The 21,422-nt window shown below is 35.4% G+C and overlaps 5 protein-coding genes across 5 annotated transcripts in view; 1 reads left to right on the plus strand and 4 right to left on the minus strand.

Annotated features, from left to right (window-relative positions):
• The first annotated feature begins 209 nt into the window (after window positions 1–209).
• On the plus strand, window positions 210–859 carry LOC21388887 (pre-rRNA-processing protein TSR2 homolog). The gene is made up of 3 exons (XM_010097839.2): window positions 210–478; window positions 610–701; window positions 797–859. The coding sequence occupies exons 1-3, from the start codon at window positions 223–225 to the stop codon at window positions 857–859; spliced, it is 411 nt and encodes a 136-aa protein (XP_010096141.1). The 5' UTR covers window positions 210–222.
• Window positions 860–1,897: 1,038 nt separating this feature from the next.
• LOC21388888 lies at window positions 1,898–3,584 on the minus strand. The gene is made up of 2 exons (XM_024165467.1): window positions 3,130–3,584; window positions 1,898–2,112 (listed from the first exon to the last, which is right to left on the minus strand). The coding sequence occupies exons 1-2, from the start codon at window positions 3,484–3,486 to the stop codon at window positions 2,083–2,085; spliced, it is 387 nt and encodes a 128-aa protein (XP_024021235.1). The 5' UTR covers window positions 3,487–3,584; the 3' UTR covers window positions 1,898–2,082.
• Window positions 3,585–6,267: 2,683 nt separating this feature from the next.
• LOC21388889 lies at window positions 6,268–6,636 on the minus strand. Its single transcript, XM_010097841.1, has one exon. The coding sequence runs from the start codon at window positions 6,634–6,636 to the stop codon at window positions 6,268–6,270; it is 369 nt and encodes a 122-aa protein (XP_010096143.1).
• Window positions 6,637–13,244: 6,608 nt separating this feature from the next.
• Window positions 13,245–14,315, minus strand: LOC21388890. The gene has a single exon (XM_024165462.1). It carries the CDS (start codon window positions 14,027–14,029, stop codon window positions 13,391–13,393), a length of 639 nt encoding a protein of 212 aa, XP_024021230.1. The 5' UTR covers window positions 14,030–14,315; the 3' UTR covers window positions 13,245–13,390.
• A 6,365-nt stretch (window positions 14,316–20,680) lies between these two features.
• The window catches only part of LOC21388891, a 2,539-nt gene continuing 1,797 nt past the window's right edge, over window positions 20,681–21,422 (minus strand). Inside the window, exon 6 of the mRNA XM_024165466.1 lies at window positions 20,681–20,983. Within this exon, the coding sequence (XP_024021234.1) occupies window positions 20,798–20,983 (186 nt within the window). The 3' untranslated portion in view covers window positions 20,681–20,797. The remainder of the gene's footprint in view (window positions 20,984–21,422) is intronic.

The following is a 21,422-nucleotide window of genomic DNA, read 5'->3' on the forward strand; positions in this document are numbered from 1 at the left end:
CTTTATTTGGACAGTGAATTAACGAGAAAGCACTTTTTACCAAGTTCGACGTTTGGCCAACTCACGCACAGCCATAGTCCCACATTTCTCTGTCTCACCTCTCTCTCCACCTCCAAACTTTCCGGAGGTTCTCTTCCTTGCTCTCTCTTTCCGATCGTTCTTGTCTCGTGGTGAGAGAGAGAGAGAAAGGAGAGAGAGAGAAGTGGGATTGAATTTGCATGCATGGAATCCATGAACGACGGCCGACGTGGTATTGATACTACTAGTGTGGCGGCCTCTACCCTTCAAAAGCCAGAGGCATTTGACGTCTGTAGCGACGGCGGCGGCAGCCCTCATCTCCGAGACAGCGTTGCGTCGATTTTGTCACGATGGAACGGCCTCCAAATGGCGGTGCAGAACCAATGGGGCGGACATGATTCCCTCAACAAATCCCACCAACTTGCCGATGATATCTCCTCCTGGTTCTCTCAATCCAAAGGTTTATACATATTACATATTGGTTTTTAAGGATATGTAACAATCATTAGCACATTGCATTTGCTTTACGAAATATGGATTCACAAAAAAAATCTAACACCGGCGGTTTGATATGTATAACACTCTGCACAGCGCCTCTTTACGTGGAAGATGTAGAAAATCTGCTCCATGAGAACATGCTTCTCTCTTTCAACACAGACATCGAAGATGGCAGCGTTGAAGAGGTATATATATGTGTGTGTGTGTGTGTGTGATCATTATATATGATGTGATGATTATTTATTCAAATATGTTATGATCACTTATGTAACTTAAGCAGGTGGCAGAACAGTTGATGGATTTGCACGAAGAATATTTGCATGGAAGTCAAGTAACAATGTGAAGGGCATAAAACCAAGAGATATCCAAAGTAATCTCGTGAATTTTGTATGAGAATGCAGAATATCGAGTCTTCAGGAAGCAGAAACGTAACTATAGAAAGTTGTGCGTGAGCTTGGCCTTACAGTAGAATCCTTTAATTCATGAGTAGATATCATGTGTAGTACTTTTTAAATGCATTTCTCAAGCCATTTTCTGCAACTCATATGATGCCAAATGTATTTAGGCGTTCCATGATCAGACGAATTAACTATTACATCTTGAGAAGCATGCCATTTAAGTTTTTTTTCATTATTTTTTAGGGAACATTGCAATTTGATTTTTGTCATGTGACTATATACATATACAAAAGGACATCAACGCTGCCAGAAAACGACACCAACCAGAAACTAACAAACGACAACAATTAGAAAACGGCACTAAGCTTAAAAACGGCGGAAATAGGAAAATGATACCGATCTTAGAATAATGTAAACGACAGCAAGCGGCAAACAGCAATCAACTGAAAAAAGAACGTGAATTTAAAGAAAACAAGTTTAAAATAGGATGAACTCAAAAAACGACAACTATTCAAAAACGTCATTCGTAATGAAACAAAGTTAAATAATAAAATAAAGAGAATACCTTAGAATAATGTTGTAGAAAAAATTCAGGGTCTGCTCGTTTCACGGGTTCGAGTTGAGAACTTGAATTAAAAAGTGAACTCATGTGAAAGAAAACACTGTAATAAAAAGTTTCAGTTATGAATATATTGTGAAGCAAACGAGCCTTTAGTGACTCGAGGAATTCACACAATCTAGCACAAGTCAGATTGAACAACCCGACCAATCGACCTTAAATGGGAAATTTAGTAGTGCGCCCACTCACTAATGTTGAAGATGAATGCCCTTTTGAAACACTAATATATCTTCCATGTCGACAAAGTATTACATATGTAATATGTTTTTCCTTTTTGTCATTCACGCTACAAAATCATGATATCAAACTGGGTAAAAAAAAAAAAAAAAGTTTCTAGCTACCACAACTTGTAGTAGAGAACAGATTCATCATGAAGCAAATAAAATCTTCATTCAAAGTGAAAATTACGAGCATCAAAATACAAAGCACCATTCGAATATTTTCCTGCATATAGAAAACCTCACCACAATGATACAAGTCCATTGAAGTACATCAGACTTGTGCCCTTGTAATCTCAAAAATACTGCCCTTACAATCTCAAAAATACGGTTATTGCTTCTTCTCTTTTGCTTTCCTTGGCTGTGAAAGAAAGGTCACAATGACAGACTGAGAAATGAATCTAACATTGTAACTCATTGTGAGCATAATCAAAAGTAACATGAATTAGTTATTCCTGATACTTTAAAGATAATCTATGAGAAGCAATATCGAAGTCTACACAGCGAATTTAGGCCGTGCCCTTCAGCCAAAAATTTCAATTGTTTTCATGTCAATATCACGCGCAAAGTAGTACCATAATTGTTATCTACACAAATTAACATGGAATTCAAAGAATATTGAGTATGGATATCAAACATATCCAACCAGTTCTAGCGCACACTACTAACACATTCTGAAGCAGAAAACTCGACTCACTACTACCATGTTCAAATCACAACTCAAATCACAACTCAAGTTCTTTTGCTACAGTTTTTTCTCTCACAAAAATTCAAATTCAACTTTTTTGCCCCAAAATTCCAAATATCATGTGTACCGGATAAACCATAAGACAAAACACACAGACGGCTCTAACAAGAACTTAGATGTCATGCAGTTCTATCTAAATCATGATTTGAAATCCATAAAATGGCAAGAAATGGGCCAAGACTTATCAAATTATGAATAAGCATAAATTCATGTAAAAAAAAAAACTCCATATCCGTGCTTAAACAACACTAAGGCAATGTAAATTGGCAGAGCAATCCAAATTCTTAAAAAAAAAAAAAAAAAAAAAAAAAAAAAAAAAAAAAAAAAGAGACAAAGAGAAGCCCAAGAGGGAAGAGATTACAACTTTCCTTAGAAAAAAATGATAAAATCTTTAGGATGACAATAAACCATGTATCACAGACCATGTTCGATCGAAGATTGCAAGTTTAAATTAAAAACAAAACGAGGGGAAAAGATTACAACTTCCTACGCAAAATGATAAAATCAATCGAAATCTCATCAAACATTCTAGGAGAACAACAAACCACGAATCCCACACCAAGTGTTCGGGCAAATGCTCCAACGACAACATACGACAAAATCCCAAACAAACAGAGGAAAAATACTAACCTTTGTTACCGGTGCCGGCTGGTGGAGCTCCTCCTCGGGAATGAGGACGGGCCAGGGCTCGCCGGCCTCGCGGAACATCTGCTCGGTCTCGAGGGACTGACCCTTTTGGAGAATCATGGTCGTTATGCTCTGGGCAGGCGTGGACGTGGCGTCGAAGACTTCCTCGACTCCGTTTACGAAGGTGACGGCGATCTTGGGCGGCTCGTCGTCGGTCCGGCGCTTGACGAGGACCTGACTGGCCGGGTTCGACTCCTTCGCCTTGCGAGCGTTGCACTGTGCCAAGAACTCCATGCACGACGCTGTGCGTGGATCCAATGCGTTGAACTCGATCTTCACTCTCGACAGGAACTTCAACATTCTCTCTCTCTGTCTCTCTATCTCTCTCTCTGATTCAGTTTCGAGGGTTTGGGTTTTAGTATTTCCGAGTTGTTTTATTTGCTCCCAAGAGTTCTTTCTCAGAAAAAAGAAAGAGAGAGTAAAGAGAAGTAATTCATAAAAACGACGATAACAACGAAAAGTTTTATTTTTTTATTTTTTTATTTTTATTTTTATTCATTCATTTATTTATTTATTTTTGCCCATGAACAGAAGTATTAAATATACTTATCAGAACAGTAATTTGTTGCTTTTTTCCTTCAAGGGATATGTGAATGTTTCGGGGGGTTTAAAATAAAATGGCTATAGTTAAAAAAAAATAAATAAAAAAAAGCCTATTTTGTGTAAATGGAGCTTCAATCGTAGGATTAATAAAAATAAACTAGTGGTATCTTTTTATTTTTCAGCTGTCTATTTTATATATATTTTTTAATATGATATGATTTTGTTATATTCTAACAGTTAAAACTGGCGCTACCGGTACGCTATGTCTATAGAAAGTTCCTTATGCAAATATTTAAGTTTTGTTAAATTAAAAAATGATGTTTTTTTTTTGAAACAATTAATCAGTTTTGGCTGTTTGGTGATATATCACTTAGTAATTATTTAAATTATAACCAATAATTTACTAGTTCATTAGTCATGGACTATTGTCTTAGAAACAATAAAGGTATCATATTTAAAAAATTTGTTTCAATTTTATCCCTTGATTAATCGGATTCACTGGTTCGGTTAGAGATGCAACAATGGATCGGGGCATGTGGGCCGGCCCAGACCTATCTTGACACAGTGAAGGGTTGAGCTAACACGGCCCGTCACTGTTCAAGGCACGACCTAACCCATAAATATTAGTAGGTTGGGCTGGGTTAGACCAGCATATATCAGTCCATGGGCCGGCCCGGCACGGCCCATGAAAAATCATGGGCCAGGTCGTTCTTAGGCCGGGTTGGACCGGCCTGTCTAGGCCCATAATGGGTTTGATGACTTTGAAAATTTTGACATTTCCGATACTCCCACTAGGAGTAATACATTGTAATTATGAACAATATTTATTTTTTTATGTTTTTTCTTTTTTTAGTAATTTTGTAAACATCTTATGTATAATTATCTTGATTGTTTTCTTTTTTCCTCACCAAGGTTTTGTTCCACTTAATTTTTCTTGGAAAGGTTTTTAATGAGGCAATCGTAAATAAAATATCCATTTTTCATATTTCCATTGACTATTCAAACTTTTATATTTGTTAACTTGTTAAAAAATTCAAAAATAAAAATAAAAAAATAAAAAATTAACAATTGCATGCTTAGATGGGCGGCCCATCTAAACTCATGATAGGCTGAGATGGGCCTTGAATGGGCCAGCTCATTCAAGGCCCATGGAACGGCCCATCCTAGCCCACGACACAACCCAACATGGCCATGTAAAATTGACCTGTGGTGTGGGCTAGGTCGAGATAATTCTTATACGGCCAGTCCGACTTGCCTCACAAATTTCGTGGGTTGGGCCGGCCCGGCTCACAGTCTACGTGGGCTTAAGGAGAACGTGTCAGCCCGTTCTTTCATCTTTAGATTCGGTAAACACCCCTACTACATCTTTAGCTCTCCAATGGCCTTTCTTTCAACCAAAGATCATGGACATAGGGCTACCACATATATATTGTTGGATTGCAGTTTCTCAACATTATTTTTATGAAGACTCTCTAAGCAATGGACTTTGTGATTGTCTTTAGACACCATTGGCCATGAAAAGGCTACAATGGAAGTTGTTAAACACTTAGAACATAGATATTCTTACAAAACATACTCACCAAATGTGCCTTAATCTTTTGATTGGTAAACTGAGTCATTCTAACAGAACAGACCCACCAATGCGCCTGAATCTTTTGATTGGTAAACTAAGTCTCTCAAGCTGGAAAAAAAAGAGATTAATCAGATTGTTTAGAAACTTGTTGAAAAAAGTGCATGTGTGTGTTGTCCCACATGGAAAGTGGATGAGAATGTGAAGTAGTTTATATACATAGAAGGACCCAAAACCTAATAGGTTAAACTTTTGGGTCAAGTTGGGCTCCTAAAGTATGTTGGGCCAATTTTGCATGTGGTGTCTCCCTAACAAGCGGTATAAGAGCCAATGGTTCGTATGGTCAAGCGATCACACTCGGTTGCAGTTCTCACGTTGCCTCCCATGGAGTTGGTGATCCTGCAATTGTTGTTGTAGCAGGTGCGGATGATGGAGCATTTGTTGGACTCGCATGGTTTTGCCCCTTGTCCTATGCTCGAGTTGACTCTTATTTGAAGTGTATCAGCTTGGATATGCCGACTACTAGAAACTTTAGTTTGAGGGGGAGCTCGTTGAACACGCACATGAGGGAGAGATTGTTGAGAAAAGTGCATGTGTGTGTTGTCTCACATAGAAAGTGGATGAGAATGTAAAGTGGTTTATATACATGAAAAGACCCAAGACCTAATCAATTAACCTTTTGAGTCAAGTTAGACTCCTGAAGTGTGTTGGGCCAATTTCGCATATGGTGCCTCCCCAACAAAACTGAGAAAGTCCAAGAAATTGAAAAACAAATTGGCGTGGAGAGACTCAATTGCCAGAAGGACTATCTTTCTAGCCTGTATCAGCAACTTGATATTGAGATATGTGAATTGACAATATGTCACTTAACATCAAGTAATTAAGATGTTTTGTTGAGTGTTTTTCTTAAACGTGGTGGGTCTGTTAAAACGAGAACTCGAAAAACTCAACGATATGAAAATGGTTTCCTAGACCGCTAGGTGTGTTTGATTTAGAAGTTGGTGGAGCTCCTCCTCGGGAATGAGGACGGGCCAGGGCTCACCGGCCTCGCGGAACATCTGCTCGGTCTCGAGGGACTGACCCTTTTGGAGAATCATGGTCCTTATGCTCTGGGCAGGCGTGGACGTGGCGTCGAAGACTTCCTCGACTCCGTTGACGAAGGTGACGGCGATCTTGGGCGGCTCGTCGTCGGTCCGGCGCTTGACGAGGACCTGACTGGCCGGGTTCGACTCCTTCGCCTTGCGAGTGTTGCACTGTGCCAAGAACTCCATGCACGACGCTGTACGTGGATCCAACGTGTTGAACTCGATGTTCACTCTCGACAAGAACTTCAACATTCTCTCTCTCTGTCTCTCTATCTCTCTCTCTGATTCAGTTTCGAGGGTTTGGGTTTTAGTATTTACGAGTTGTTTTATTTGCTCCCAAGAGTTCTTTCTCAGAAAAAAAAAGAGTAAAGAGAAGTAATTCATAAAAACGACGAATAGATCTGAAAACGACGATAACAACGAAACGTTTTATTTTATTTTATTTTATTCATTTATTTATTTTTGCCCATGAACAGAAGTATTAAATATACTGATCAGAACAGAAATTTGTTGCTTTTTTCCTTCAAGGGATATGTGAATGTTTTGGGGGGTTTAAAATAAAATGGCTATACTTAAAAAAAAAAAACCTATTTTATGTAAATGGAGCTTCAATCGTAGGATTAATAAAAATAAACTAGTGGTATCTTTTTATTTTTCAGCTGTCTATTTTATATACATTTTTTAATATGATATAATTTTGTTATATTCTAACGGTTAAAATTGACACTACTGGTACACTATGTCTATAGAAAGTTCCTTATGCAAATATTTAAGTTTTGTTAAATTAAAAAATGATGTTTTTTTTTGGAAACAATTAATCAGTTTTGGTTGTTTGGTGATATATCACTGATTAGTAGTCTATCACTTAGTAATTATTTAAATTATAATCAATAATTTACTAGTTCATTAGTCATGGACTATTGTTTTGGAAACAATAAAGGTATCATATTTAAAAAATTAGTTTCAATTTTATCCCTTGATTAATCGGATTCACCGGTTTGGTTAGAGATGCAATAATGGATCGGGGCCCGTGGGCCGGCCCAGACCCATCTTGACACAGTGAAGGGCCGAACCAGCACGACCCGTCACTGTTCAAGGCATGACCCAACCTATAAATATTAGTAGGTTGGGTTAGGTTGGACCAACATATATCAGCCCATGGGCCAGCCCGGCACGGCCCATGAAAAATCATGGGCCAGGTAGGTCTTGGGTCGGGCTAGGCCGGCCCGTCTAGGCCCATAATGGGTTTGATGACTTTGAAAATTTTGACATTTCTCATACTCCCACTAGGAGTAATACGTTGTAATTATGAACAATATTTATTTTTTTTATGTTTTTTTTTTAGTAATTTTGTAAACATCTTATGTATGATTATCCTAATTGTTTTCTTTTTTCCTCACCAAGGTTTTGTTCCACTTAATTTTTCTTGGAAAGGTTTTTAATGAGGCAATCGTAAATAAAATATCCATTTTTCATATTTCCATTGACTATTCAAACTTTTATATTTGTTAACTTGTTTAAAAAATAAAAATTAAAAATTGCATGCTTAGATAGGCGGCCCATCTAAACCCATGATAGGCTGAGATAGGCCTTGAATGGGCCAGCCCATTCAAGGCCCATGGAACGGCCCATCCTGGCCCACGACACAACCCAGCATGGCCATGTAAAATTAACTTGTGGTGTGGGCTGAGTTGAGATAATTCTTATACGGCCGGCCCGACTTGGCTCACAAATTTCGTGGGCTGGTCCGGCCTGGCTCACGGTCTGTGTGGGCTTAAAGAGAACGGGTCAACCCGTTCTTGCATCTTTAGATTCGATAAACACCCCTACTACATCTCTAGCTCTCCAATGGCCTTTCTTTCAACCTAAGATCATGGACATAGGGCTACCCCATATATATTGTTGGATTGCAGTTTCTCAACATTATTTTTATAAAGACTCTCTAAGTAATGGACTTTGTGATTGTCTTTAGACACCAGTGGCCATGAAAAGGCTACAATGGAAGTTGTTAAACACCTAGAAAATAGATATTCTAACAAAACAGACTCACCAAATGCGCCTTAATCTTTTGATTAGTAAACAGAGCAGAACAGACCCACCAAATACGCCTGAATCTTTTGATTGGTAAACTAAGTCTCTCAAGCTGGAAAAAAAGAGATTAATCAGATTGTTTAGGAACTTGTTGAGAAAAGTGCATGTGTGTGTTGTCCCACATGGAAAGTGGATGAGAATGTAAAGTAGTTTATATACATAGAAGGACCAAAGACCTAATAGGTTAACCTTTTGGGTCAAGTTGGGCTCCTAAAGTATGTTGGGCCAATTTCGCATGTGGTGTCTCCCAAACAAGCGGTATCAGAGCCAATGGTTCGCATGGTCAAGCGATCACACTCGGTTGCAGTTCTCACGTTGCCTCCCATGGAGTTGGTGATCCTGCAATTGTTGTTGTAGCAGGTGCGGATGATGGAGCATTTGTTAGACTCACATGGTTTTGCCTTTTTTCCTATGCTCGAGTTGACTCCTATTGAAGTGTGATGCTTGGATATGCCGACTACTATAAATTTTAGTTTGAGGGGGAGCTCGTTGAACACGCATATGAGGGAGAGATTGTTGAGAAAAGTGTATGTGTGTGTTGTCCCACTTAGAAAGTGGATGAGAATGTAAAGTGATTTATATACATGAAAGGACCCAAGACCTAATAAATTAACCTTTTGAGTCAAGTTAGACTCCTAAAGTGTGTTGGGCCAATTTCGCATATGGTGCCTCCCCAACAAAACTGAGAAAGTCCAAAAAATTGAAAAACAAATTGGCGTGGAGAGACTCAATTGCCAGAAGGACTATCTTTCTAACCTGTATCAGCAACTTGATATTGAGATATGTGAATTGACAATATGTCACTTAACATCAAGTAATTAAGATGATTTATTAAGTGTTTTTCTTAAACATGGTGGGTCTGTTAAAACGAGAACTCGAAAAACTCAACGATATGAAAATGGTTTCCTAGACCGCCAGGGGTGTTTGATTTAGAAGTTGAGGAGTGAAGTGAATTCTAATATACTTTTGCAATTATGAAGTTTGGATCCATCAGTGCATTAAAATTTTTGCCTCGAAGTATCTTCAAAGTTTTAACCAAATCAACCATGTAACTTTCAACATTTGGCTGCTCAAGATTGTTTAACCTCTCAAGTGTCAAAAACTAGGTAATGTACAGGATGCGTCAGGCAAAACTAGGTGAAAGTCAGATGAACCTTTTGCATTTTATGTTTTCCTCTGTTGAGCAGAGTGTGTAAGGTATCAGAACTAGGTTATCACAATTTGAGAGCTTTAGGGTCTGTCCGTTTCGCGGGTTCAATTTGTGAACTTACGTTGAAAAGTGAATTTATGTGAAAAAATATTATAGTAAAAAAGTTAAATTTGAATTTTTATGAGAGTAAATACTGTAGCAAAAAAGTTTGAGTTTTGATTTAAATTGTGAGACTGACCATGCTTTTGGTAAGTTGGGTTGAGTAAAATACTTGCAAAATGCGAGGGAAAATTCAAACCTTTTCTTCAAGTGTGGAGTTTACCTAGTTAAAGGGTTTTGTATCTGTTGAGCTTGGCTCGTCAATTTTGTCTTTGTGCTATATATTGAAACAGTTTGTGGTAGTTGTTATGGTTTATGAGTGAAAGAAATCAGGCGAACATTTTACTCTTTAAAAGAGATGGATGATATCTTGTGTGTCGCTTCCAATTCGTTGCGAACCGTGCCAATCAAGAGTGAATTCAGCTTGAAGCTTTCTCGTGAAATTAACGACCATGAAGCTTTGTGTGTTGATCCTTCTTTTGGTGATATTTTTTCTGGAGGCCTGTATTTTTCTCCTTTAGATTCCATTATTACGAGCCTCATTTTTCTCGTGAAATTAGTGACCATCAAAGCTTCTATGTTGATCCTTGTTTTTGGAACTAACCCACTTGCATGGAATTGCACCATCGAATCATCACTCCACAATATTCGATTCCTGAAAGTTTCCCGTTTCTTTACCAAGCATATATATATATATATATATATATATATCGTTTTGCTTTTTTTCAGTCCCTCGAGGACCATCCCTCCAGCATAATATACATACAAAAGTGTAAAACATAAGATGGTATTTATTCAACATAACATCAATATTAAATGATATCTATGTGAGATATCAAGATATGTAATTATTTCCGACTATTATTACACCTTTCTAACATTCTTATTATAGTAAATAATCAAATTAAAGTATAATAATAGTGTGAGCTAGTTAAAGTTCTTAGTGTTACGTTTTTCTTCATGTTCACGTTACATTAAACAACTACAATATTACGTTATTACATCAGAGTGAGAGACAGTAGACAATATATATATATATATATATATATATATATTGTGCACAAACGCGTGTATAAGCCTGGGGAGCCAAATTCTCCATCGTTGGATGTCTATTCAAAGTCCTAACTCCTACCAAGTAAAAGTGGCCCATGGCCGTACAAATTCCACATGAAAAAACAAAGGGAAAAAGAGAAGAAAGAAAACGAAAAGAAAGGAGACTCGTTAGATGGCACTGGGAATAACTTTTATGCAATCCCAGTCATACAAATCTAAAAGTGAAACCCCAAATCATACAAACAAATTCTTCCCCACTTGCGTTGACATGACACCAGTTGACGATGCCATGATGTTAACTGACTCAAAATGCCTCCACACCTTTTCCATTTTACCTTCCTTTGCTAGAGATAAACACGATTACTATAAATATAGTTTTCGTTAAAAGTTTCAGTTTGATCCTCAAATTTTCTATTGTTTTCAATTCTTCTCAAATCCACTCTTCATCCGCAAGTTAGTGTTGCCATTAAACATTTAAAACAGTCATCTTCGGAATAAAAGAAAGAAAAGAAAAGGAGCAAGAGATTTAGTCGACAAAAATTAAACTAGAGAGTGAAATATGATTATGATAATCAAGAGAAGATAATGCAAGCCCAAGAGAAATTATATATTAATCAAAATAATTCACGTTACAACCTCAAGGACCACATTAGAATATAACTTTTGAAGATGCAGAAACCGAAAGTGAAAGTGAAACTGGAAAAGAAAAAAGCAATGAAAGAAGACGATAAGCGCACAACACATCCCTTGACTAGGACTTCAAAATATGAGGTGAAAAAAGAATTGAGTGCTGAATGATATAATATTTTAGCAGCTGGCCAGTTAAGTTCCATATATTCATAACAAAACTAGATAAATAAATAAATAAATGAGCTCTATATTTAATAAGGAAGATCTCTGGTCGGACAAAAAAAATGAACTACTTAGTTTTTTTTTTTTTCAGCCGTCAAATTTATATCAGAAACTGTATGTTCTGCATACATTTTCAATCTAATGTGATTTTGATCAGATCCAACGATTAAAAACTAACCCTACCAATACAAAGGCCCTACCAGAGAAAGTCCCTATTCATTATTCGAGAAAAGAGGAAAATGGCCTGCTTAGAAATGCAATAAAACCTCTTAAAAACAGACCCATTGTAAACACTCTCCAAAACTTTCAATAATGGCATATTTCAAGGTAAACATCTATAGGAACCAAAAACTTCAGAGCAGGCAAAAATCCAACCACAACATCCCAAAAGTTTGTGATGATTTCCTTATCATCAGATCTGAAATCCAAAAATGAATGGATGAGAATGAATATTTTGTGAAGCATTGACAAAGAAAAGGGGGGCCAGAAGAGCAGTAGTTTATAGTACAGTTACTAGTTTTCTATTACAAAACTGGAGAGATGCATAAGATTATCTTCAAAAAAGAAAAAGGAAAAAAAAAACTGTGGATATTCACAACTCATGAGACCCACCATCATGATCATCGACTACTCATTGATCATAAAAGAACAAGAGAGCTCTTATCAGTAAAGAATTGTCAAAGCAAATGTAAATAAAAGGGCTAAAAAGGCCGTTTCTTGGCTATACATATAATATGTTAACTAGGACCTGAAATACCATTGCTAAAAGTGAAAAAGGAAGACTTTAAATTAATATTACCCAATGTGAGACAATCGCATACGATCCACGAAAAGACAAGAAGACCTAAATAGCACCAAGTGGACCGTACATATATATATATATATATATTTATGTATATTTATATATATAGACCCACTAGTTGGGTCAGAAGAATATATTCAAACAATGAAGAGGAAAAAAGAGAACAAGTTCTTGATGTTTGAATATTAATACACGGTTTAGTTTCACCACAAGTAAGTTATGTCAAAGGGTTATAATCAGAAAATGCGGTCAACCAAATATCAGAATCATCAAGATTAGGTAAAAGGAAAGGAAAAAAAAAAAAAAACACTCATATGCAGAAGGGCAAAAGGACTTGAGCCTATGAATTTAGACAATAACGTGAGATGCTAAAATCAATAATTGAGAAAATGAAAGAAAAAGGGCATATAATTACACGTTGAAGCATTTGACAAGATTGCATTTGAAGCATTAACTTGCCAGGCCAACCATATGATCTATACATACACACATTTTCCATGACAAAAATCTCAAAGATAAGACCATCCAATATTATCAAAACCAGATATTACAGAGAAGAAAAGTTTGTTTTCTGTGCCTTGTTTCACACTTGCATTACAAAATGAGCATGCAATTAGTTAAAACGAAATGCTTTATCCAGAACCCAAATGGGTAATGGAAATACTGTAAACTTCAAGCCATCCTACTATAATTAAAAAATAAAAAATAAAAAAATCTAGCTAAAACTCTGATAACCCAAATGCAATTAGCACAAACACAGGTCAAACTAACACCGATAAGTTAATAATAATCCAGTAATCAATATATTTACAATTAAGGGCAAAAAAAAGATAATTCTTGATTGATTCATTCATTGAACAAAAAGAGGCATACAACGACTAGTTTCACAATTTCCATACCATCATCATCATCATCTAAGTTCAAACCTTAGAACAACAAGAGCTAAAATTTTGAAAATATTACTGTACAAGCACAAGCCTACCTCCCACATTACCTCCTCCGAAACCCCCATTCTTGCCATCGCCCCAAACCTCTCCGGCGTCTCCGGAGCCACCATCGCCGTCGCCGCCTTTGGGCACCGTCACGATCAGCTCGCCGTCGACGAGGACCGCGCTGGCGAGCTCCGGCCTCGTGGTCTCCGGCAGGCGGAACCTCCAGACGTCGAGCTCGAGCTCGTCGAGGGTCAATTCGCAGTGGGACCCACTCTCCCTGACGACGATCTTGGTCACCCCCGGGTGGATTTCGACGGTGTGGGCCCTCACCTCTCCGCCGACGCCGTCTGTCTCGGCGACGAATCGGAAGAAATCGGCGCTCTCCTCGACCGAAACGTCGGCGTCGGAGCGAAACGGCAGCTCCAGAACGCGGCTGAAGATGTGGGGGAGGCGGCGGAGCTTCTTGTGGGCCAGACCCAGAAAGGAATCTTGTGGGTTTCTCGAGGAGGAGCTCATGTCGTATTGGATCGTGATGTTTCGCTTCTTGGGCATTGGATGAACCTTCATGGCTGTTGTTGTTGCTGATAACAGAAGAAGAAGTAGAGAGAGAAAGAGTGGAGTCCAATTCTTGATAAGAATCGAAATCTTGATAAAAGCAGGAATCATAAAATAATTAACAAAAGAAAGATTTTGTGGGTTTCTTTTCTTTTCTTTTTCTTTTGGGAGATACTATTCTGTTTGGTTTGATAGGAAAGAAGAAGCAAAATTTTGGGTATGTGTGTGGGAGATTTGAGAGACCCAGAAAGAGGGAATTTTTTATCTTTGATGGGAAGAAGAGGAATTGTTAGAATGGGAACAACTTCGACACAAAGGCAAAGGCTTTTGGAAATGATTTATATATTTTTTCTCCTTTTTCTGGGATATGGGTTGAGTCATGGAGAGAATGGCAAAAGTGCGAGAATCACTGCACAGAAAAGAGAGTTGGGGTCTGACTTTGCCCCTTTTGTTCGGGGAAAACTACCACACATGCCATTGCATTTTTTTCCCCTTTTCCTGCTAAATAAATTGGGGCTAATGGTGTCATTCCCCCCCAATTCTTTCGGTAACTTTAAAATCTCGAGCTCTATCAATAGAACAGAAATACTCTAATCCAATTCTATTTAAAGAATGAGTCCAGTTTTGTTCATGTCATCACACAACTAGCGCTAGACAACATATTGAGCTCTCCCGATAGAACAGAAATGCTCTGATTCAATTCTATATCCAGTTCGTTCATGTCACCACACACTTAACGAGAATATGAAGCAGAGATCGTAACGTAAGGTTGTGAATGATTAAATTCTAGACATATCATGAGAAGAGAAGAGATAAACACATTCTTATTAGTGCACCAACTCATTAATGAGTTTGTATTTATGTTTATAGACCAAAAAGGAGAGTTTTAAACCATTGATATTTCTCTCTCCTAGATTTGTTGTGAATAACATTATTATAAAGTTTGTCTTTTTTTCATAACTTTGATTGAATTGGAAAATTATTTATTTATTTTAAATTTTACTCTTTAAAAGTTACTCAAATATTTTGAAATATTTTTTATTGATGTTATAACTTGAAAGAAAATATTACTGCATGTGACGTGACATGTTCTAATTATCATTTGTATGATAAAGAAATAGAGTGCCAAATATGCTCATTATAGAAAGTACTTCTACAATATCTTATTTGTATGCTATGAAAATATTATTTACCGTTAAATTTTTAGATTGTTATTACCGGTGCCACTTAAATTTTATAGTCATCATTATTTTATCACTCAAATTTTAAAAACTCTCACTTTACTCTTTTAATTTTGAATTGTTCTCACTTTACTTCTTATATTAGAATTTCTATTAAAAACAGATAGAAAAAAGTGAGTAATGCAGCTATATGCTATTTATGTTTGAATATCTGTTAAAACAAACAGATAAAAATCATATGATCACAGGTAAATCTTCTTTTCAATCTGATTTTAATTGAAATTTTTACAAAAGAGCTTAAATGGGACATCCAAAATTTAAGAGACAAAATGAGAGTTTTTAAAGTTTAGAAGACAAATTGAAAATGACACTTTGAAGAGGCAAGGATGATCATAATTATATATATATATATATATATATATATATATATTTTATAAAGATATTCTACTACATAAATCTAGAAGGAACAATAAAAATTAAAGAAAAAAAAATGTGGGGTTGGATTTTGTTGTCTCCATATGCATTGGAGTTGTGGAAGGAGCATATGCAGCAGGGCGGTTTTATGAGTACTGGGGGCAAATGGCAGAAATATCAATAAATGATGGCACATGAATGTGTATGTGGGCTTTATTGAGTCCAGGGATATAGTACGAAGTATGAAAACTCAAGCTTTAATTATAAGCACTCCCAACAATAATGTGATTGTTGTTATTATGGTCATTATTGTGCTCATTATTCAGTGTTTAATTAGTATTTCATCGGCTAATTAAAGCATAAGTAGGAATAGTTAAAGAAGCATAAGAATCAAAAACCCGTTTCTTGATGAACATCCGATAAAATTGAAACGATTCTCTTCCTCTCCTCATCATTCTTCTATGGGACACGTGAGTGACAAATCAAGTTGTCATCTCGAGTTCTTTTGATGTTCTATTAGTATTATTACTATGTGGGGACTTCTCTTAACATGTTGCCTTCTTTTCTTTTCAATAGCTCCCCCACATTTTTGCATCCTCTGTTTAAGTTAAGGAGGGCTGTGTGCTTGTTTGTTAATTTCTTTCGGTAAATTACAGGAATGGTCTCTAAACTCTTGAAGAGGTGGCAATTTAGTTTCTAAACTTTTTTTTTTGACAAAAAAGAAACCTCAAACTATTTAAAATTGTGCAATATAGTCATTTCCGTCAGATGCCGTCTAAAAAATAACGGCATAATAACATAAAATAGTGATATTATAGTCCCTTACTTTTTTATGATGTGATTTTTTAGTTCCAATTGACTTTAATAGGTGAGGATTTGGTCCTTACTTTTAGACGGCATTTAACGGAAATGACGACATTACACCCTTTTAAATAGTTTGGTGCTCGTTTCGTTAAAACAAAATTTGAGGACTAAACTGTCACCTTTTGACAAGTTTGGGGACAATTCGTGCCAATTTTCCAATTTCTTTTATTAGGTTTCAACAAGAAAGAAAAAAAGGGACATGGTTGTGGGAGATTATATGTAGCAATCAACGAATTTCGAAGTTGATATGTGCATTTAAAATCAGGTAAAAAAATGTAATAATAAAATATGACGGTTTAATTGAATATAATAAAGAGAATTTTTTTAGTGTTCCCTCTTTTTTAAAAATATTCGTGTTTCTTACTTATCAGTCGTCTGATATGTATTATTTTTTTAATCTGATTTGACTTTTAATCAGATTTAATATATATCCGACAGTTGATAAACAATGAATATCATTGTTTATAAAAAAGAGAGAATGCCAGATAAAGTCCTTATAATAAAAGAACTTTTAAAAACAGTGTCTTGGAGATAGGATATTTTCCGGTGTCAATTCTCCCTATATATAACATTGTTCTTTAAAGAAATGCTAACATTATTCTTTTTGTTATTTATTTTGTCACTCTCTGCATTCACATTTGATCTATTATCATATTTTTTTTGTTTAAATAATAATATATTATATTAATAAAATTCACAATATTAAACTATAAATATAGAAAGTGATAAAAAAATTATTTCTCTTATTCTTTGCTAGGTTCACAAGGTTAAAATTCTACCTAGTAGGCTAGTCCCTAGTACGCGGTAGGGGAAGCTTACGTGCAATATCCACTATGCGGCGGAAAAAAAGTAGTTCATAATGTTACAATATTCTCATTCTCCTTTGAGACTCAAGAAAGCCAAATTAGCTAATAAAATCCAAAATCATTAGTTTCCTTGTTTTGGTTTATGTTAACTTAAAAAGGAAACAAATTAAAAAGAATAGATTCCATACATTTCAAAACTTTTAAAATTCGTGAGAAGAAAGAACAACCCTTCGTTCAAAAATCAAGGCATTTTTGCTGCGCTATATTTTAATTCACGTGTCCTAAATTTATACTTTTTTCTGTGACATACATGAAAAGGAAAAAAAAAAAAAGTGTCTCTAAATTTAGTTTTTTTTTAATTATTTTTTTCAAGTCATGATTGTTAAAGTATAAAACTATTATTGGCTCACTTCCTAATAGCTTAAGCTTTTGGGATGTATTGGTAAACTAACATGGTATCAGAGCGGGATGTTCTGAGTTCAAATCCTTATAATTGTACTATTTATCTCCATTTAAAAATTGTCATGTGTTGGATCTTTAATTTATCTCGGGCTTAAATATTCACGTATTGGGCTTTTCAATTAATTTACCCACACGATTGTCCATTGTCTAGCCCACACGTGAGGGGAAGTGTTAAAGTATAAAACTATTATTGGCCCACCTCCTAACAGCTTAAGCTTTTAGAATGGATTGATAAACTAACAATGATCACCACTAGATTGTCATTTGTTTGTCAACATGAACAATCCGATGCATTTTAAAGAGGTTCGATTCATAAACACATTTCTATCAAGAACAACAACATATCAAACTTGCCTACATTGATGGTAAAATGTAACAACATTTCAGGTACTAATCAATACACATGCCTATTCACTCCAATTTTTATATTATATAAATATATATATATTTGTAAATACAGAAAATTAAGACAAGGAAAGACAATTTATTTTCCCACCAAGCAAAGACAAGAAATGAAGGTTCCTTGATCCTTCTAGGAAAAGATGACTTATCGTTAGATTATAGGCTATAACAAATCTTCCTATATTTAACGTATAAAGCCTGAATTTGGCAAGAGTTTGTTTCATTTTCAGTATGTGGTCTTGACGCGTGTGGTAGGGTCCAAAGCCACGTGGTACTTTTTCTGCTTTTACATATAAAATCTTTGCAATTGCATGGTAATTTTGCGTAAGTACCTTAACCTAACACTCACCGCAAAAATAATAAAATTAAAAAAAAAAATAAAAAAAACTTAATAATAATAAGAGAGAGATGGAAGAGAAAGCTTACAAAATGGTCCATATCAAGACCTTAATTATAGGTAAATAGGACATCACTAGCTTGGTTTGGATGTATGTAAAACGTCGCTTTAGAGGCACACTATAAAAAAATACACCGACGTAGCAATCCAAGAATCTGTGTTAATTGTTATTGATCTTGTATGTATTTGGAAGCTTTTTGGTGTTTTTTTTTTTTTTTTTTCTTTTTAATCTAAAGTTGCTTTTTAAGGGTCGATTTAAGTAACGATTAGATGCAAAAAAAGCATTCCAAAACCAGAAAGCACGCTCATATGTATGTGAACAGAGTCAATTGCGTGCTTTGTGCTGTTTAGTTCAACTCTTAAGACACCTAAGTTTGATTAAGTTTTTTTTTATTTTTTATTTTCATAAGATTAAATAGGTTATAAAGATAGAGGGTATAATTATAAAGAGAGTGCACTATAGTGTGGTATAAAATTCTTCGTGAAGTGGTCAATTATCTAAATATCTTGACCACGGCCTAATTTAAACCCGAATTCTGTTCGTGAAAAACATATAATCTTATCATCCACCGAATGACCGATGCTAAGGCTTTGGTCTTTTTGTGAGCCCGGAACTTTAATTATGCAAATAGACGACAAAAAATAGAGGCTCAGAAATTACAAAGAAACTAATCTAAATAGATCAGTTTAGCCAAAACAAACCCCTTTACCACAAAAAAAAAAAAAAAAAAAACCTTATATAGTTTTTTGTTGTTGGTAGCGTTTGTTGAATTTATTTGGTTAATAAGAAAATTAAAAAGATGGGACACAATCCAGAAACTACATCGACCCTTTGCAGAAATTCAGAGAGAATTTCTGCTTCCTTTCTATATTTATTTAGACGGATAAAGATGCTTTTCTGATTCCGGGACCGTAAAGGCCAAAACAAGACAAAAAAAAAAAAAAAAGAAGGGACATATCAGATCAGTGAAGAAAAAGACGAGGAAGTTTCAGGTTCTATCTTAATCCTTGATGTCTATTTTACTTCCCTCTCAAACCATGCCACACGTTGGAAAATTTTCACAAACCATCAAATGACTGGAATCACTTTTGCCCACTTGACATATCAATATTAGCGATACCCAAAAAAAAAAAAAAGAAAGTAGTAAACACGTGTTAAGACCAAACTATGCTTTTAATACCACACAAAAATAGTATAGCCTAACGATAAATCCATACGACTCTCGTAGTGACTTTTGACATTTCCTTATCTTTTTCATGTATGCTATCATCATGATCATCGTCATTACTGTTGCCATTAAGGCCTTGTACAAAAAGTTCCGATACAATTGCATCATAATAAACTAGTTTCTCTTCTAATTAGAGGAGCTTGACAGTAAGAGTGCCAGGAGTGTCCCTGTAAAGCTTGAATTTATATCAGCACTAACGCATAAAACTACTTTGAAACAGCATAAACAACGTATGTACATGATCTTGTAAAAACCCCAATACAAATATTTCTTCTGCAAAGCTTCTCAAACTTGGAAACCTTAGGACGCGTTTAGAACTCATTTTAAAATAATTTTATTTTTTGTATAAAAATAAAAATGAAAATGAAAACATTACAGAAATTATTTTTAAAATGCGTTTAATAATTTTAACAAGAGATTATTTTCATTGTAAAAAAATCCATTAATGTTTCTCTCTTTCTCTTTCTGCTCGAGAGAGGAGAAAGTAAAAACAAAAAATAAAAAACGACTAAATATATGCCTCTTCTTTATCGATAGGATTCCCATCATTTGCAGTCTCCAGCCATCTACTTTCTTCCTCTGCAATTCTCATGTAAAAATTCATGTTTATTTAATATATTTAATAATAATATTGATTTAATATATTATTATTTAATATATTTAATATTATTATTTATTTAATATATTATTAATTTAAATATTATTACATGTTTTTAAAAATTAAACCACCAAACACAATTTCAATTTTTTTTAAACTAAAAACAATCTCAGAATAAAACTACCAAACACATTTTCAGAAATGATTCCAAAATGAAAATAAAAACGTTTTTGTTTTCATTTTCATACAAAAAACAAAAACGTTTTGGAACCAATTCCAAACGCACCCGTCGTTTTTCATTTCTCTATTATTTTATACTAAACCAAAAAATCGTTTTCATTTCCGTTTTTTGTCTTTATTGCGCCAAACGCCGTTTTAAAAACGTTTTTATTTTTTCTTTCTCGAAAAACGTAAAAAATAAAAAAGGGATTAATTCCAAACACGGCCTTCACAACTCCACATTTTCACTTCCTCTAACTTTCCTCTATGATATCCTCCAAGAGGTTCATTTAAATAAAACTCCAAGTTATGCATGATGAGAATTCAATAAAACATCCTGATGGCGCATTCGACGCCTGCGGTGAGCTCTTTTGTGGTTACGAGTATGCGTTCGGGGAGACGTGGTTGAAGGGTTAGGGGGGTGAATCTCCTCCATTGCTGGATAGCCGAAAACGCAATCAAGGGGGTCCATTGCATCAATAACAGATCTCATCTACGATAAGAAGTCAAGTCAGAAAGAATAGAACCTTATTCATATTCAAGGAAAAAGAAGAAAAGTCATCATCATGCATACGAAAAATATTCCGATTATTCTACTTTGCTAAATTTAACTAGGAAAGCGCTATTTTGTTTCACTATGGGCGTGAAGTAACATGTTCCTGCAGTGCAATCGGGGGGCTTTGGTTCTCTACTCTCTGATTATGGTTCACAGGTATGTACTTTATAAGTTGAGTTATGCTAGTACTTGTATATCGTAGCTCAACAAAGTTATTAGTAATACATAAAACATTGTATTAAGAGTCATAAAGCAGATTCTCAAACAAAACAGCAGAAAGAAAAACGATAACAAAATCTTTAAAACATCACGCGTTTAACATTCTATCCTAAAGTGTACCATAGGGAAATTTTCACTTCCTAATGTTTTCCCTACT

The sequence above is a fragment of the Morus notabilis genome, unplaced genomic scaffold (genome assembly GCF_000414095.1).
Source record: "Morus notabilis unplaced genomic scaffold, ASM41409v2 Scaffold1508, whole genome shotgun sequence".
In the NCBI taxonomy this organism is placed as follows: Eukaryota; Viridiplantae; Streptophyta; class Magnoliopsida; order Rosales; family Moraceae; genus Morus; species Morus notabilis.